The following is a 16,290-nucleotide window of genomic DNA, read 5'->3' as shown; positions in this document are numbered from 1 at the left end:
CTGCGTTGGGTCTTCGTTGCTGCACGCGGGCTTTCTCTAGTTGCAGCGAGCGGGGGCTACTCTTCGTTGCGGTGCGCGGGCTTCTCACTGCGGTGACTTCTCTTGTTGTGGAGCACGGGCTCCAGGAGCGCGGGCTTCAGTAGTTGTGGCACACGGGCTCAGCAGCTGTGGCTCACGGGCTCTAGAGCGCAGGCTCAGTAGTTGTGGCGCACGGGCTTTGTTGCTCCACGGCATGTGGGATCTTCCCGGACCAGGGCTCGAACCCACGTCCCCTGCACTGGCAGGCGGATTCTCAACCACTGCGCCACCAGGGAAGCCCCCAGGCTGCACACTTATGCTCACTGAGGGCATCTTCCAGAGCCCCTGTGGTCCAACCACCAACCCAGGGCCCCCAGCCTGGCGTCCTGGCTCTCCCCAGCCACCCAGAGCAGACCCTGGCCCACCACACTCCCCGCATCGGCCAGCACGCGGAGGGAGGGGCTGGGGGATGAGAGCACTGTCTCTCTAGCCTGGCCCGTGCACAACTGCTATCCTCTGGGGAACTTATAAAACTGTCCAAACCCCACAAGGGGTGGGACTGGGAACACAGAAGCCATCACTTCCCCCAGTTCGGGCTCCTTGCCTTTGGTGGTATGACCTGACATTGCTGGCACCTCTGGGTGCAGCATCACCGCTGCCAGGGCCCTGGCACCGGCCCCTTCCCATGTGCGTAACGAGCTGCCAAGGGCCTAGTCGCTCACTCACTCGTTTATTTGTTTAGCAGACACTGGTGAGTGCTGTGCTGGGTGCTGGGGCTCCAGAGGTGCACAGGCACGGGTGGCACTCACTGCAGGCGGCTGACACAAGTGCCCAGTAGGGGCCCCTGGGGGGGCACCAGGGAGGAGAGAAGGGGGGGCGGTGGTGGTGCTGGGAGCGGGAGGGGCGGCGGGGGAGGAGGGTCCTGACCTCGGCCCAAGCCGAGCAGCCACTCAGCTGTGTCCGGGGGTCTGTGAGGGGCTGGTGAGCACAGCAGGGCCACCTGTGGCTGGCCCAGAGCCAGCACTGACTGCCCGTCCCGCCCCCCAGAGCATCCCCCGGGCCCCATCCTCCGACGAGGAGTGCTTCTTTGACCTGCTGAGCAAGTTCCAGAGTAGCCGCATGGATGACCAGCGCTGTCCCCTGGAGGAGGGTCAGCCCGCGGCCGCTGAAGCCACGGCCGCCCCCACCCTGGAGGAGAGGATTGGTGAGCCCGCGGGGGCCGGGGCCGGTCCTCTCCCTCCGCTGCAGTGTTCCGAGGGCGGGGCGGACCAGCTGCGAAGTGCCCCCTGTCACCGTGAGCCCCATGTCCCCGCCTTGCCCAAAGCTGCATCCCGGGAAACGTGTAATCATCCCACCCTCCGGAACACACCGTGTCAGGGCGCAGCGGTCTCGGAGCGGGTGTGGGAAGCCAGGCTCTCTCCTCCGTCACCCCCTGGAGGCCCTCAAGGCGGGCGTCGGGCCCACGGCAGGAGTGGCTGAGAGCAGCTGGGGTCTGGGGTCGGCAGAGAGGCTGCTGGGGGCTCCGGGGGCACAGTGGGCTAGGTCCCTGCCTCCCCGGGCCTGACGCCCTGTGCCCCGCAGCCCAGCCCTCGCTGACGGCCTCCCCCCAGACCGAGGAGTTCTTCGACCTCATCGCCAGCTCCCAGAGCCGCCGCCTGGACGACCAGCGGGCCAGCGTGGGCAGCCTGCCCGGGCTGCGTATCACCCATAACAATCTGGGCCACCTGCGTGGTGATGGGGACCCCCAGGAACCGGGGGACGAGTTCTTCAACATGCTCATCAAGTGCCAGGTGGGCCTGCAGCCTGGGGCGGTCGGGGGCTCCACCACCCTCGTCCCGCCTGTCCCCCAGGCCCCTCTGCCCCGGTTAGTTCAGGGCCCCTCCCCGGGAGGCTGCACGCAGGCCGGCCTGGGCCCTGGGCCCTGGGCCCTCCGTCTCAGGGCGCGTCATGCGGGACTGGACCCCGGGCTGGCTCAGCCAAGTGTCTCTGAGTGCCCGTGGGTGCTCAGACCCACGGGCCTCCTCCTGGGCCCCCTGAGTAGGTCACCCCAGGACGTCCTCAGGCTGGCCCCTCCCTACAGCGCAGGAGCCTGGAGCCGGTGCGCCACCAGGTATTCCTCCAGCCTTCCACGTCCGGATGGAGAAACCCGAGGGCCAGGCGGCACCCCCAGAGTGCAGAGGGCAGGAGGGGTCTGGCCGACACCATGGGGTTCAGCCACCCACCAGTCTGGGCGGGGCAGAACCGCAGGTGGGGTTTCAGGGTCAGGAAACCCTCAGGGAAGTGGCTGGGGAGGGGGCAGCCTCATAGCCCCCCGAGCAGGAAGCTGGAAAGTGTCCACATGTGACATTCCTTCCCACAGAGGAGAGGAAAGTGCAGCTCTGGGCGAGTCCCAGGAGCCTCGAAAGCAGCCCCTGCCGAGAACCCCCGCCCACACGCACCCACGCCCCACAGGCTGCGCCGGCTCCCGGCCGCCTGACCCGATGGGGCCCTGGCAGGCTCGGCACAACCAGCTCTGGGAGCTGCGGCCCCGCCCTGTCCCTGGGGCTCGTGAACACACCATGGTCTGGCGGCCTTAGGAGCAGGCCTGGGAGGCCACCCCAGCAGCTCACCCGCCGGGTAGGCCGTTCTTGGGGTCAGGGCTCCTAGCTGTGCCCTGGAGCTGATTCCCAGGGAGGCCCTCCTGAGCTGGCACTGCCGCCGAGTTGTCCCCGGGGCCGCTGAGCACCGGGCCCAGGCGCTGGGCTGGGCCCTCCGAGGCCTGGGGAAGCGAGGCCGCCGACCCGCGTGTCCATGTCTGCCCAGTCCTCCAGGATCGACGAGCAGCGCTGCCCGCCGCCGGCCGTGCTGCCCCGCGGCCCCACCATGCCCGACGAGGACTTCTTCAGCCTCATCCAGAGGGTCCAGGCCAAGCGGATGGACGAGCAGCGGGTGGACCTTGCTGGGAGCCCAGAGCAGGAGGTGGGCGGACCCCCTGAGCCCCGGCAGCAGTGCCAGCCCGGCGCCAGCTAAGGCCTCGCACCCACAGCCGGGCCCGCCCCACCCCCGCTCCTGGACCGGGGCGGCGGCCGGGGGGAGCTCACAAATGTCCAGGATGCCCACAGCACCGCCCCCCCCGAAGCCAAATCCTCCCGAGGCCACGGCTGAGGGCAGGCTCTGAGCCACACAGCCCTTCTCACTGAGCCGGACGCTGGGCACGCGGCCCCCGTGCCATCCCCTCCCCAGGGCAGCGGGCTCGGGCCAGGGCCCACTCCTGTCCTGCGCCGGCCCCTGGCGGTACACAGCGTCCTGCAGGCTTGCCCCGCCCAGCCCTGCCCTCGCCCCGCCCCTGCCCCAGGCCGGGCCTTCGCATGTCGGCCCCAAAGCCCGGTGCCGTCCAGACCCCTACGCTCTCCCCCTGCTCCCCGCCCGGCCAAATGTGAAAACCCCGCTGACCCCCAACCCCCAAAGGTGTCTCTGAAGCCTCTTCTCTGGGGCCACCAGCGGCACGGGCGTTTCTGTCCTCCTGAAGCTGGCCCCAGGGGTGGTGAGCACAGCTGTGCTCGCCCCAGTCTGGCCTCACCCCTGGGGAGGGCGCCCTCCCAGCCCTCCCAGCCCCTCTCCCCTCCCTCCTACCCGGCCTGGAGGAGGAGGAGGCCAGTCCCAGGAAGCCGGGAGCCTGACCAGGCAGTGGAGGCAGTGCCCCCTACGTGGGGTCCTCAGCCCCACCAGGCACGTGATCCTGAGCCGGCAGGGCGGGTGGGGAAGGGGGTGAGCTCCACATGCCTCAACTCCAAGCCCAGGAGCCCAGGAACTGAGCCGGCCCGGTTCTGGGAATACCAGCTGGTAGGGGTCTGCACCCTGACCATGCCAGGGTGGGTGGGTGGCAGGTGCGAGGGCTCCAGCTCTGTGGCCGTAGTGAGCACCCAGCCCTCAACCCCACCGCGGGGCGAGATGACATCACGCCTTCTCCCGTGGGGTGAGTCGGCCCTCGGGACTGGGCAGGAGACAGGCCTCCGGGGAGACCATGGCCGGCACCCTCGCCCAGACCCCGTCTCAGCCCGCCTCCTGCAGGGCCCACCTCCAGCTCTCCTGGAGTGTCCCTGGGTCGAGCCGCAGCCCCACGGCCCCCAGGTAGCCCTCCTCTTGCGTGGCGCCTCACCCAGCCGCAGGTCCCGCCCTCTGAGCGTGGGGAGGCCGCCAGGCCCCCGCCCCTCGGTACAGCCCAGGGCGCTCTGGGCGGAGGGGCCCCGGAGGGCGAGGTTAGGGCGGCAGGTGTGGGGTTAGAGGCCAGAGCACAGGCTCCTGCTTGGCCGCCCCACACACCCGAATGTACGTGCGTATTTATTGCTCACACGTGTGTTTGCCATGTTGTCAAGGGGTCCTTTCCAACCCAAGAGGTACCTTTGTTCTTGTTTTTCCCGAAAAAAATAAAAGTCTGCCAAGCGAAAGCTGTCGTGTCAGGATGAGGGCTGGCAGAGGTGCTGGTGCTTTCAGAGGCCCAGTGACTCCCTCACCTGGGTGAGCAAGCCTGCACCGTGCCAAGGGCCTGGGGCCGGGGAGCAGCACCCTCCTCCCCCCTCCAGGTTGCCCCTGCTCCCGCCCACCCCCGCACATGGGCTCAGTCCCTGCTGCATTTATGGGGGGGCGGGGCTAGGGCTCAGAGGGGTGAAGCAGCAGTCCCAGGGACACACAGCCAGTGAGGGTGCTGGCGTAGGAGCCCAAGTGTCCTCCAAAGCCCACGCCTCAGCCCTGAGCCCCACGCTCGCCTCCCAGAGGAGCTCTGGGGCCGAGACGAGGCTGCTGGAAGGCGTGCAGTGCAGTGTGGGGCAGCCCCCGAGCAGGGCACGGGGAACCCCAGGCCTCCCTACCGAGCCTGCCATCCTGCAGCCTCTCTTGGGTGAGGTGAAGAAAAGGGAGGGTGGGTGAGAACAAGGCCCATACGGGGAAGGGGGGAGCCCCCAACCCCCCACCCCGGAGAGTTCTCAGTGCTCCGGGAAGCCTGGCGCTCTGCCAGCAAATATGTATCATGGGGCACCATGCCTCTCAGCAGCTCACAGCCAGGCCAGGACGCTAAAGGCTCTGAGAAGTCCTGCAGGAAGAAGTTTGTTTGATGTCCTCGAACCCAGCGGTGCCTATCAAGCTGTCCTCAGAAGACTACACTTGGGGATGTGCTGTCACAGGATCACAGGAGGTTGGCCCTAATTTGACCATTTGGAGGGGATCCTGGCCAGAGATGAGGGAGGGAAGATATTGGGGGGGGGGTGTGTGGAAAGAGCCAGGGGCACCTTGAGAAGGGACTGGAGATGGACGGCGGCTGGGCGGGGGGCCACGCGGGGAGGCACCAGGGTCGGTCAGGAGGCAGGGGAGGAAAAGTGGGCAGGAGCCTTTCCTGTGGTTTCTGTGGGAAGAAACGGTGAGGCAGGGCCAGCAGGCCTGCTCAGCCGGTGAGAAGGTCTTCAGTGGCTCTGGGTGGAGGGGCTGCCCGAGTTGTCCGGAACCTGCCCTGGGTGCACTCACTGGCCCTACCATGTCCAGGAACTGACCAGCTCTCCAGGGTCAGAGGGCCCAGACGTCAAAACGTCACAAAGCAGACAATAAAAAGATGTGGCGAGTACCCATGTCCAAACCGCCCACGGAAGGAGGGCTTGGCCTGGGTGGCCCTTCTGGGTCCGCTCTGTGTTCTCTGGGTCCAGCCAGCTCCCTGGGCCTCCCCACAGCTGGTCCCAACCCTGTGGCGGCAGCAAGGCCCCACTGCTCTGGCGTCTCAAGGCCAGCGGGTCCCTTGGGGCCTCCGTGGAGGAGCAGGCCCGGGGCTGGCTCGTCCCCCATGACTGACTCCACACACGTCACAGGAGGCTCTGGGCAGGATAACGGGGTGGTTCACCGCGGGAAGAACGGGGTGTTTGAGTCGGAGCACGAGCTGCCGGCGCCTGGAGAACAAGGCCGAGGCCCGTGCTGACGGGGGCGGCCGTCAGGAGCTTGGATCCTGCGGGGACCCTGCGAGACTGTGGCTGGTGATTAATGTTGAAGGTCACACAGCCCAGAACACTTCTGGAAATAAACATGCTTTCATAAACACAGGAACATCCTGAGAAGGCAGTCAAACGAGGTTGGGAGACAAACTGCACAGCCCCAGGGAGGGGGACACTCCGTGGGGCAGGCGGCCCACCACCAGGCCCACGGCAGCCCAGCTCCCACTCCGCTGGCCACGATGGCCGCCTCGCCCGCCTGCAGCCGCGGTGAGCAGCCCAGCCTGCTGACTTGGCTTGGCCAGTGGCCAAGGGTCAGGGCTGAGGTTGGCACCGGCTCACCAGTGCCATCCAGGGGGCATCGAGGGGACGGCAGGTGGCACAGAAGGATCTGCGGGGCCTCCTTGTGTCCGGCCAGAGGGACAGGACCCACGGTGGGGCTTGGGGGTGCTGATCCCACTCCCAGGAAGAACAGTGGCTAACTGGCCATCAAGATCGGGGCCCTGGGGCTTCCCTGATCGTTAAGCCTCCCCGCTTCCAGTGTCATGGTTTTGATCCCTGGTTGGGGAACTAAGATCCCACATGCCATGTGGCATGGCAAAAAAAAAAAAAAAAAAAGATCGGGGCCCTGACACTTGGGGTCGGGGTGGGGCTGAGCCACCCCGTGCCCATCCTGAGTCCCATCTTTCCACCCATAGTCCTGACCAGGTGGCACCGTGAGCATCTTCATCTGCAGACAGGAAGACAAAGGCTCAGAGGGGCAAAGTGACCTGCCCAAGGCCACACAGCCACAGCCAGGAGGGGCTCAGACTCCACATCCAGCCCCTTCCCACTCAGACATGGCCAGCAGCCACAGAAGGCCCTGGCCTGCAGCCTGGAGGGGGTTCTTGTGGGTCATTCTGACTCCAGAACCAGGGATGACAAGAAAGCCCCAGGTCCCAGCATGTGCAAGTGATGTTTGTTTATTGATAGAAACAGGCAAGTCCAGAGTGGCTCAGGGCCGGAGCATCCTTCTTGAAGGCAGAAGACGGGTCAGCCGTCCTCTGTCTTGCCAGGGTGGGTGGGATCCTGGTCCTCAGCCCCTTCCATAGCAGTGGTGGATTTGGGGGGCCCCGCAGACTCTAAAACGAGCTCCAGGGCCCCCTCGCCAGCCACTCGGCGTACCTTCTCCCCTCTGGCCGCCAGGATTTCTTCAATATTCCTGAGAGAGGGAAGTGCCATGACACTCCAGGCCCCGAAGCTGTCCTGCATCTGGGTCCCTCGAGGGCACCCCAGGCCAGGCTCGAGCACATGAGTCCCTGTGCTGGTGTGGCACCAGGGCCAGGCAGCCAGGAGGCTCCTGACCGCTGCCCCCGCCACTGCTCTCCACAAGGTGGTGAGGCTGACCTTGCAGCCCCAGGGCCCTGACCAGTCCACCTCACACACCGCCCCCCTCCCAAGTCTGGTGCAGTCAACCAACCAGTGTCAGCAGAGGACAAGAAAGCTGCGTGCTAGGATCCCGGCCCCGCACAGCAGGCACTCAGGAAGGGGTGCTATGCTAGTAGGGGGAAGGAACCACAGAGCGAAAGGCAAGCTGTTGCTTTTAAGAGTCAACCTAGTCTGACACCCTCATTTTAGGGTAGGCCCGTGGCCCTGACATGTAACCACGTCCTACCTGCCCCCAAAGGCTGTCAGTGAGGGCAAAAATCAGGCAGTGAAGCAGGCTGAAGGAGCTGATCTAGGGTGGAAGATTTAGCAAATCAAAACATGTTCCAATCTTGGGCATACTTTTACTAAAAAGTTACTTGTGTTTTATCTGAATTTCAAACTTAACTATACCTCTTGTACTGATAAGGAAGCTGGGCTGGAGATGTGAGCTCTATAATCCTCATTAGAAGGACGGTGCCCCAGGGAGGTTGGGTGGGGCTCCAGACTGAGGATGGACCAGGCCAGCACTGGAATATAGACCTCTGTCCCCAACCCTTCCCAGGTAGCCTCACCTCTTCCCATACAGGTCCGAGAACCAGCCCAGGTTGTCGGCGATGATGTGGTGGTTCTGGCAGCCGGGGCAGGTCACAATGACCACACCCTGGTGATAGGCGAGCTTGGAGATGTGCTTGGAGGACCTGGTCCCACAGACCTGGTGGAGACTAGGAGGTGAAGCCCTGCTCCCGCCCCCGCCCTTCCCAGAAGGACCCACCCGCCCCCGTGATAACCCCACCACCCCTGGTAGGCCCCGCCCCCCGAATTAGCCACACCCCGCATGCCCCCGCCCTCTCCCAGAGGGATACGCCCCCCGAGTGATAGCCCCACCCCTCTTCAGGAAGGCCCCGCCCCCTGAGGACAACTCCACCCTTCCTCGCCGTCCCCGCAGCGCCGTCCTGCGCCAGGCGCAGGTGTGGGCCCGGGTCCGGCCCCGACCCCGCCACGTGCCCACCTTGCAGGTGTAGACGAGCTGGTAGTGCAACGGCCCGGGTCCCGGCTCGGAGCTCAAGCGCCGCCAGCCCCAACCCCAGGCCCACCTTCTCCCCACGGCCTCCAGGCGGGCCCCGCGCCCCCCCAGCCACCTCAGGCCGGGCCCCCGGGGCCGCGCGCAGCTCAACAGTATCGGCAAGAGGCCCAGCGCCGCCCGCACCATGCCGCCCGCCGGCCGCCCCGCGCAGCCGAGACCGCCCCGCCCCGCCCCGCCCCGCCCCGCCCCGCCCCGCGGAGGCCACACCGCCGCTGTCTCGGAATCGGGCACGCGATGGAAGCGGCCCTGCTCGGCTTCCGTCCCGGCGGCGGGCCGCGCTCTGCTGCCCCCTGGCGGCAGGCGTTGCGCGCTGACCGGAGCGGGGTCGGAGGGTGCGCGCGGCAGCAAGACCGTCGGAGGCGGTGGTGTCCGGACCGCGGTCGTTTATTGACGGGGCTGCATTTTTAACACTGCAGCACGCGTGTGCATCACACAGAGATAGAACAAGCCCGTGCTCTCCAACGAAGAGACGGCCTAGCGGGGCAGCTCCCAGGTGGCGCCGTGTCCTCCTCTCACGACGGGCGGCTGGACGGAGGGGCCGGCTAGGAGCCCTCGGTGTCGGTGTTGTCGCTGCCCGTGGTATTCTCCCAGTCCACCTCCCCCTGCCTCGCGCCGTGCTGCATCTTCCTGAGGGCCCGCTTCCTGCGGGAGACCCAGGTGGGCGCAGGTGTGCGCGGGGCCACCGCTCCCCGTCCCCTCTCGCCCTCCGCCCCCGCGGGCCCACCTGCGGTAGTTCTCGAAGCTCTCCTTGAGACGCCGCCGCCCCTTCTCCTTCTCGGGGGGCTCCCCGCCGCTCAGGCCTGCGTCCTGCAGGAGGGGCGAGGCTCAGGCTCCGGCCAGCGCCCGCGTGGGCCCCACCCCCGCCCCTGGGGCTGTGCACTCGGGGCCGCGGGCGGGGTGCGCGCTCCCTCCTTTCAGGTGACAGGACTGGCTTGGGACGCACGCACAGCCAGCGGGGATGGGCTCCAGGCCAGTGTTCCTTCTACTACAGTGTCCGGTGCGGCCCCTTTGCCGTCGGGCTCTGTGCAGTGGACAGTGAGGCCGAGTTCCCACTCAGGTTAACGCGGCGCCCCATCCCGAAGATGGGCCCGCCCCCTGCCCCCTCTCCCGCTGCTTCGTCCAAGAAGGCAGGGCGCTCAACGTCACATTCCAAAACACCACACCCCAGGAGCCCATGGGCAGAGACCTTGTGATCACCCCCCAAGCGTCCAGGTAGCGGAACCACTCTCTCCGTTACCAGTCACACTGAGACCCACACCAGGGGCCTCCCAGGGCTCCAGGCGCCCCAGGCAGCCTTACCTCGGGGGTCAGTGAAAGCCGCTCCTTCTGCAGAGCCACAAAGGGCTGCTCAGGGCTCTCCCCGACGGCCGGGCCGCCTGCAAGGGAGACTTGTACCTTCTGGTCCTGCCTACCTGCCAGGATGGCTCTCGCCTGTACCTCTACCCCCCAGCCCGGGCCAGTCCTGTGCCACCTTCTGGGTCCTTACTTGGACCCCGCAAGCATTCCCCTTGTATAGACATGGGGACCGGGGCTCAGAGACCTCACTTCTCACTCCTGGCTCCCGGAGCAGATGCCGCGCCCCGTCCCTGGGCAGGGGCTGGGGCACTGAAGCGCTGGGGGCAGAACACTGCAGGCTGCTGGGCTCCCTCCACACCTGCCAGGGCCTGGGTGGGCCCAGGGCTCAGGACCCACAGAAAAAGTGCTCTGATGGGCTGGCTCCCCTAAACTGTCCATGATGGGCGACTGTGGCTTCCAGGTCTTGGGGACATTGCGGTGGGAAAGGCCCGGGTCTTCCCCTCCTCCTTGGCCTCTGACCCTGAAACCTGCCCCGCCTCCCGCAAGGGGCCACACCAGCCCTGGGTTGGGGCTCCCAGGACAGCTGGGCCAACAGCCTTCCCCTCCCGTTCGCTGCCTGCGGGTCCTGCCCGCCTGTCCCCACGTGGGGGCTCACTGGCCTCAAGTTCATGTCTTTGGGCAGCAGCAGAGGGACCAACCACTTAACTTCTCCATTTGCTGCCTCTTCCTCTTTCAGCCCCCCTCAAGAAGCTGGGGTCCGGCCTGACGCTGAGGAAGTCCGTCTGGCTTCACACGCTACCTCTGCGGTGGCGCCCCCGCCACCACCCATCCTCCCAAACTCCCGTCTGACACCCACCTTCAGAGCCAGCCCCTCTTCATCCCCGCTGGGCCATCTCCCTGCCACTCCCTGTCCTGTGCCCAGGCAGGCAGAAGGATCCCGCCCCTGCCACCCTAAGGCCCCAGTCACCCTGAGGTGTCCCTCCTTCCCCGCTCTGTTCCACTCCCTGGCAGTGGCCACCTCCCCAGCTCCCTGCTCTGGAGGACGGGGTGCCTCCACTCTGCAATCCCGGGGCCTGAGTGGGCTCCAATGGCCAGGCGTGTTCTCAGGGTGGGAGCTGGGATGTGGACCTGCAAGCCTGGGCCCTGGGTTCCAATGGGGCTCTTGTTTGCTGGCTGGGGAGCCTTGGGGGTTGCTTATCCCTCTGAGCCTCAGAGTGCCCATCTGTGAAGTGGGGTTGTGGAGGTCCATGGGCCAGGGCTGGGGCATGTGTCCCCAGGCACCGGCGTCATGCGGTGTGCGAGCTGAAGGTCAGGACGGGTGCCAACTCGCGGCCAGAAGGAAGCCTTAGCCTGATTCTTCCGGGACAGGCCGCTCGCCTCCTCACCTTTGTCTGAGAGCTGGGCATCCTCCTCTAGGTCCTGGGGGAGCGAGAGCTTCCCAAGAGGGACAGGGCAACTGGTTAGACCCCCAGCCGGCCAGGACTGGACATGACCCTCAGCGCTGCCCATCCAGTGCTGCTCTCCCCACCACCGTCACCGCCTGTGCCGGCTTCTCAGGGAGGGACCTACGCTGCCCAGCCGGGCATTGGGAGGATGGCCGGTGGTGGGCTGAGCTCCCAGAGCTTCTGAGGAACCATATGGGCCTGCGGTCCGGCAGGGGCTGTGGCCCTGGGCCCACCCCCCGAGTCACACTCACCTCCTGGGAGTTCCTCGGTGAGCCGTCCTCTAGGTCGGAGCTCTGTGGTCACAGAAGAGGGGTCGGTTGGCAGGCTGTGGGGAAACCGAGCCACTCGAGGGCACGGGGTGGGGTCCCAGGCCAGCCCGCCCTCCAGGGAGGCCCCTCTCCAGGCCACGGCTGGGCCTGGCCCCTGGCCAGAACGCCCCTCCCTCCCCCTCCCCACACCCTGCCGGGCCCTGAGCTATGCCAGCCCTGCAGCCCACCTCCATGAGGGCTCGGTGAGCAGGCAACCTTACAGGGGAGGGAGGGGCTCAGGAACATCTGGGGACCTGCCCCAGCCAGGCCAGGCCCAGGCCCCTTGGCGGCTCCTCCTCTGGAGTCTGCAGTCTCTAGGGCCACACCTACCCCCATGTGGCCACGCCCCCAGAGCCCCACCGTGGCAGAGCCATGGCTCTCTCTGACTGAGGGACACCGTAAAGGCCCCGGGGGAGGCCCACCAGGACGGACGTCTCCAGTTGCTGCCACCGGAGGCGGCCCTCCACCGCCAGCAGCTGGCCCTCGCGCTGGAACAGCTGCAGCTGCAGCTCGTCCGCCTTCTCGCTCAGCTCGCGGACCTGCTTCCGCAGCGCGTCCTTGTCCTGCAGGCTGCGGGCGTGCTGTGCGTGCAGCTCCTCCCGCGTCAGGATCGCCTGTGGGGCAGCGCAGGGCAGGCGCAGCGGGGGACTCTTGCTGGGCCTCCCTGCAGAGCGCGGCCCGTCTCCCTGCCCACCCCCAACCCCCCGGTCTTTCATTTCCCCTCCCGGCTCTCTCACTTCTCAGCACAGCCCGCCTTATTTCTAGCAATGCTCCTGGGAGAATTTCCAGCAACATGGCCGGGGACAGGGCGGGCCAGCGCTGGCCTCTTCCCCTTTCTTATCCGAGGATGTCATTCGTGTTTTGGGGGTTGTAAATGCAATACAGACTCAGGATGGAAAGTGTGGACAGTTGAGAAAATATAAAGAAGAGAACACCCCTGAGAATAGCCCCTGCTGACCCTGCAGGGTCTTCAAGTCCTGCTCTCTGGGCACATTCAGCCGTGTTCACATGCCCACACGCACGTTTCGTACTTCCTGGGTACAGCTTGATATCAAGAACATGATTGTTGACAGCCGTGTAACATTCTTTAAGACGAACACCCCACGCTTTATCAAGCCAGTCCCCCATGGCGGGGACACTGAGGTCAGCCCAGGAGGCCAGCCCACGACCTACAGTGACCGGCCCAGGAGGCTGCGGCTGCGAGGCACACTTGTAGGAAGCCAGCCTCCACGTCCAGCAATGATCCAGGAGCTAACACACACCCCTGCCTCAATCGACCCCGACAGCCAGGGCTGGATTAGTAACAGGACATCCTGAATTTCTGTGCCAGCTTCCAACTCGGGAACCACCAGAGAAAACCCTGCCACTCACCTCGGCGGCCAGGTCCCAGCGTCCCTGGGCGGGTGGCCTGCCCTGGGTGCCACCAGAGCCTGCGCGCCCCTGCCGGCCATGCACGAGGCAGAGGGGGCTCTGCTCGGGCAGCTCCGGGAAGGAGCTGTCCCGTCGGGTGTGCTGTGCCCATTTCACACCTGCTGCCCCAGACCGCACTGCTGCCCACGGCCTTGAGGGAAGCACGCATCTGCCGGGTTTTCTCTGCGTTTCTGTTATTCCCATGAGAGGGCCTTCTAGAAGTGGGTTTGCCGGGGAAAAGGAATCTGCCTCTTTAGGCTCCTGATACAGATTACCAGTCACCCTCCAGAAAGTGACTGAAGCGACAGCTGTGGCTGATCAGAAACGACCCCGAGCCGTGACAGGAAAGTGATGGGAAACGAAGAAGCAGGTGCAGCCCTGCGCTGGGGCGCCGCCTCCCCACCTAGAAGAGTGCAGCCGGCCAAGGCGCCCTTGGCTTTTTAAGCGAAAGAAGTCTTTGCAAAACGAGTCAGAAAGCTTCCACTTTTGTAGAACAAAAATTAAAGTACATGTACGCTGAAAAAAGTCTGGCAGGTACAGCAGAAGGTGGAGCGTGGACTTCCTGGCAGCAGGTGGGGCAGAGGTGGAGGAACGGGACTAACTTCGTTAGCGTTCACGTTTTTAACGGAGCATGAACGGCTTTTGTCGGTGCCCCCTGAACACCCACCGTGACCACTGCATCCCTGAAAGGCCACTGCGTCCGGGAGGGCTGTGCGGCCCCTACCTGGTCCCGCTCGATGGCGACCTCCTCCATCTGCTGCAGGATGGCCTCGATGCGGTCCTTGTACATCTTGGAGTCCTTCCGCAGGGCCAGGCACTGCAGCTCGAACATCTCCTTCTCCTCCGTGCACTGCGGGAGATGGCAGTCAGCCGAACCGCCTGCGGCCCCGCCGGCCCAGAGCTCCGGACCGAAGCTGGGCCCCGACGTGCCTGGGGAGCGCGGGCACCAGGTGGGGCTGAGGGCCGGCCGGCCCTCGCCTCGGGGCAGGGGGAAGGAGGGAGGTGGAGCCCTGCTCAGTCGGCCCCGGGGCGCACCCCCCACCTGCCCGCCGCGCACCCGGGCACGCAGGGCCTCGGCTTGGCGCAGGTCCTTGCGCAGGGAGAAGACGGCGGCGGTCCGCGCCTGGAGGTCCCTCTGCGCCTGCCGCCAGTCCTCCTCCGGCACCTGGATGTAGGGGCTGCTCTGGTCCGGCTTCCCCTCCTGTGGGTGCGAAGGGAGAGGGCGGCAGCACAGCGGGGCTGGGAGGCCCAGGCCGGCCCTCCGGCGCCCGCCCCGCCGGCTCGCCCCCCGGGGCCCCACCTGGACGGAGGCCTGCAGCTCCTGCACCCGCGCCTGCAGCAGCGCCTTCTCCTGCTGCAGCTCCCACAGCAGCTCGTGGCTGGGCCGCTGCTCCATGGCGCGCTTGAGCTTCAGCGTGTGCTTGCGCTCCACCGAGCAGTCGTCCTCCGCCTTCATGAGGCTGTGCTTGAGCCTGTCGATCTGCGGGACCAGCTGTCAGCCTCAGCCCAGGACCCCGGCGCCCGCCGCCCGCCCCAGGAGCCCCGCCGCCGCGCAGGGCACCTCCAGCTGCAGGTCGCGGATGCGCATGAGCGCGGCGCCCCGCTCCTCGCTCTGGCGGGCCAGGCGCAGGGCCAGGTCGTAGTTCTCGTCCTTGCAGCGCTGGAGCTCGCGGCCGCCCGCCTCGCAGGCCTCCTTGAGCCTCTGCACACGCTCCTGGTGCTTGCGCAGCAGGCTGTCCTTCACCCTCAGCTCCTTGATGAGGTCGTCCTTGGAGCCCAGCAGTGCCGTCAGGTCCTGCACCTTCTTCTGCAGCTTCATCACCTCGCTCATCAGCAGCTGCATCAGGCCCGACTCCCCGGATGCGTCTGCGGGCCGGGAGGGCGTCACATGATACATGGTACACCCGGCCCCTCCCGGGCCTCCGCTTGAGGACCAGCGGCTCCGGGGGAACCTGGCCAAGGGGTCAGTTCCCAGTCGCGGCTGCTCCCCGTCCAGGAGGTGAACTCACCTCCCAGCCTTGTCCCCCCGCCCCCCCCCCCCCCACACCCCAGGGCAGGGCAGGGCAGCCCAGGGCCTGGGTGTCCATCCCTCTTTGTCTAATTTTGTTACCATCCTGATTGAGAGGCAGGGGACGTGACTCGGGGCCGCCTCACAGGCTGCTGGGGCGAGCAGGCCTGGCCTCTCGGGCATGGTTTAGCGGGGTCACATGGTCTTCCGGGTAGGAGGGGCTCTGAGCCGAGAATCAGCCTGTGCACCCCACCGCGCACCTGCTCCCCGCTCTGGAGTTGGGGTCCCCCTTCCCTCCAGCCTCTGCTCCCTCCACGAGTGTCAGGAGGACGGCGGGATGCGAGCGACACCCAGGCCGGGCCCAAAGCTGGCGGCCTTCCCACACACGGCTCGCTCCCTTTCTTTCATACGCGATGTATCCATGAGGGGACCCAGTGGGAAGGGGGCCGCCGGCTCTAACCCGCGCCATCCCCCTGCCCCTCCATCCGGGCCCTGCGTCTCCATCCGGGCCCTGTGCCTCCATCCGGGCCCTGCGTCTCCATCCGGGCCCTGCCTCTCCATCCGGGCCCTGTGCCTCCGGCCCGGGTCCCGTTCCTCACCGATGATCATGGAGAAGACGCGGGCGGGCTCTCTGCCCGTGACCTTCCGGTACAGCTGCGGGTAGTACAGCTCCAGGCTCTCTAGAAATGCCACGTAGCCCTTGTGGCCAGTCCGCTGCAGGATGTCCAGGAGCACACCTGCGACCCAGAGGACACGCGTGGGCGTGCGAGGCTGCAGAACCCCAAGAGGCTGCGGTGGCGGGGGTCTGGACGGCTCTCCCGGGGCCTCAGCTGCGCGTGAAGCACCACAGCCGCGGGCAGACGGGGGTGGGGGACGGGCACTGACCCACTTTCCGCTTGCGGATGACCAGGCTGGGGTCGCTGAGCACCTGCTCTTCGTCGTCGGGGTTCAGGACCTTGCACTGGCGCAGGTAGGGCGTGATGCGGGCGGGGTCGATGACGGAGATGAGCTTCACACGGAAGCCCTCCAGGGCGCTCCAGCACTCGTCCTCGTTCTCGTAGTCGGACATGGCGTAGTCGGGGCAGGCGGCTGGGAGAGATGCCGTGGCTGAGCAGCAGGCATTGCCGGGAGCCAGGCCTGCGCCTCGCCCGGCAGGGCTCTGGGCAGAGCCAGACCAGGAACCCAGCCCAGGGGCGTCCAGGAGAGGGAGCAGCCCCCGCTCCCTCCCCTCGGCTCGCCCGGCGACGCCCTTCACGGCCCTGCTCCCGCCCCTCTGGCCGCCCGGGGCCCTTTCTCTCCCCGAGTCACCCCAGTAAGCGTGGGGAACAGCGTGGAGATGCTCCAGGGTCAGGTGGCATCTAGGAGA

The 16,290-nt window shown here is 66.6% G+C and overlaps 3 protein-coding genes across 9 annotated transcripts in view; 1 reads left to right on the top strand and 2 right to left on the bottom strand.

Moving 5' to 3' along the window:
- The window catches only part of GPSM1 (G protein signaling modulator 1), a gene marked incomplete at both ends in the record, with an annotated part of 28,528 nt that extends 25,501 nt beyond the window's left edge, over positions 1-3,027 (top strand). For 4 of the 6 annotated variants that reach the window (XM_079706468.1, XM_079706467.1, XM_079706470.1 and 1 more), the window contains 3 exons: positions 1,066-1,222; positions 1,600-1,808; positions 2,821-3,027. In XM_079706468.1, coding sequence (XP_079562594.1) covers positions 1,066-1,222; positions 1,600-1,808; positions 2,821-3,027 — 573 coding nt within the window. Of the gene's footprint in view, positions 1-972; positions 1,266-1,552; positions 1,809-2,820 lie in introns of all 6 variants that reach the window. The other 2 variants (XM_079706466.1, XM_079706465.1) reach the window with 2 other exon arrangements.
- A 3,885-nt stretch (positions 3,028-6,912) lies between these two features.
- On the bottom strand, positions 6,913-8,583 carry DNLZ (DNL-type zinc finger; the record flags this gene model as incomplete). The annotated part of the gene is made up of 3 exons (XM_079706260.1): positions 6,913-7,167; positions 7,946-8,085; positions 8,383-8,583. 3 exons carry the CDS (start codon positions 8,581-8,583, stop codon positions 6,999-7,001), a joined length of 510 nt encoding a protein of 169 aa, XP_079562386.1. The 3' UTR covers positions 6,913-6,998.
- Positions 8,584-8,685: 102 nt separating this feature from the next.
- On the bottom strand, positions 8,686-15,993 carry CARD9 (caspase recruitment domain family member 9; the record flags this gene model as incomplete). Of its 2 annotated transcripts, XM_079706097.1 has the most annotated exons (12): positions 8,686-9,099; positions 9,182-9,264; positions 9,757-9,833; positions 11,139-11,187; positions 11,450-11,491; positions 11,929-12,120; positions 13,641-13,766; positions 13,974-14,117; positions 14,217-14,396; positions 14,478-14,782; positions 15,524-15,661; positions 15,810-15,993. In XM_079706097.1, the coding sequence occupies 12 exons, from the start codon at positions 15,991-15,993 to the stop codon at positions 9,000-9,002; spliced, it is 1,620 nt and encodes a 539-aa protein (XP_079562223.1). In that variant the 3' UTR covers positions 8,686-8,999. The 2 variants fall into 2 exon arrangements, with proteins under 2 accessions (XP_079562223.1, XP_079562224.1); XM_079706098.1 differs by lacking the exon at positions 9,757-9,833.
- Between the last annotated feature and the right edge of the window lie 297 nt (positions 15,994-16,290).

Source organism: Hyperoodon ampullatus, assembly GCF_949752795.1.
Source record: "Hyperoodon ampullatus genome assembly, chromosome: 6".
NCBI lineage: Eukaryota > Metazoa > Chordata > Mammalia > Artiodactyla > Ziphiidae > Hyperoodon > Hyperoodon ampullatus.
This window is presented reverse-complemented; position numbering and strand designations above follow the sequence as displayed.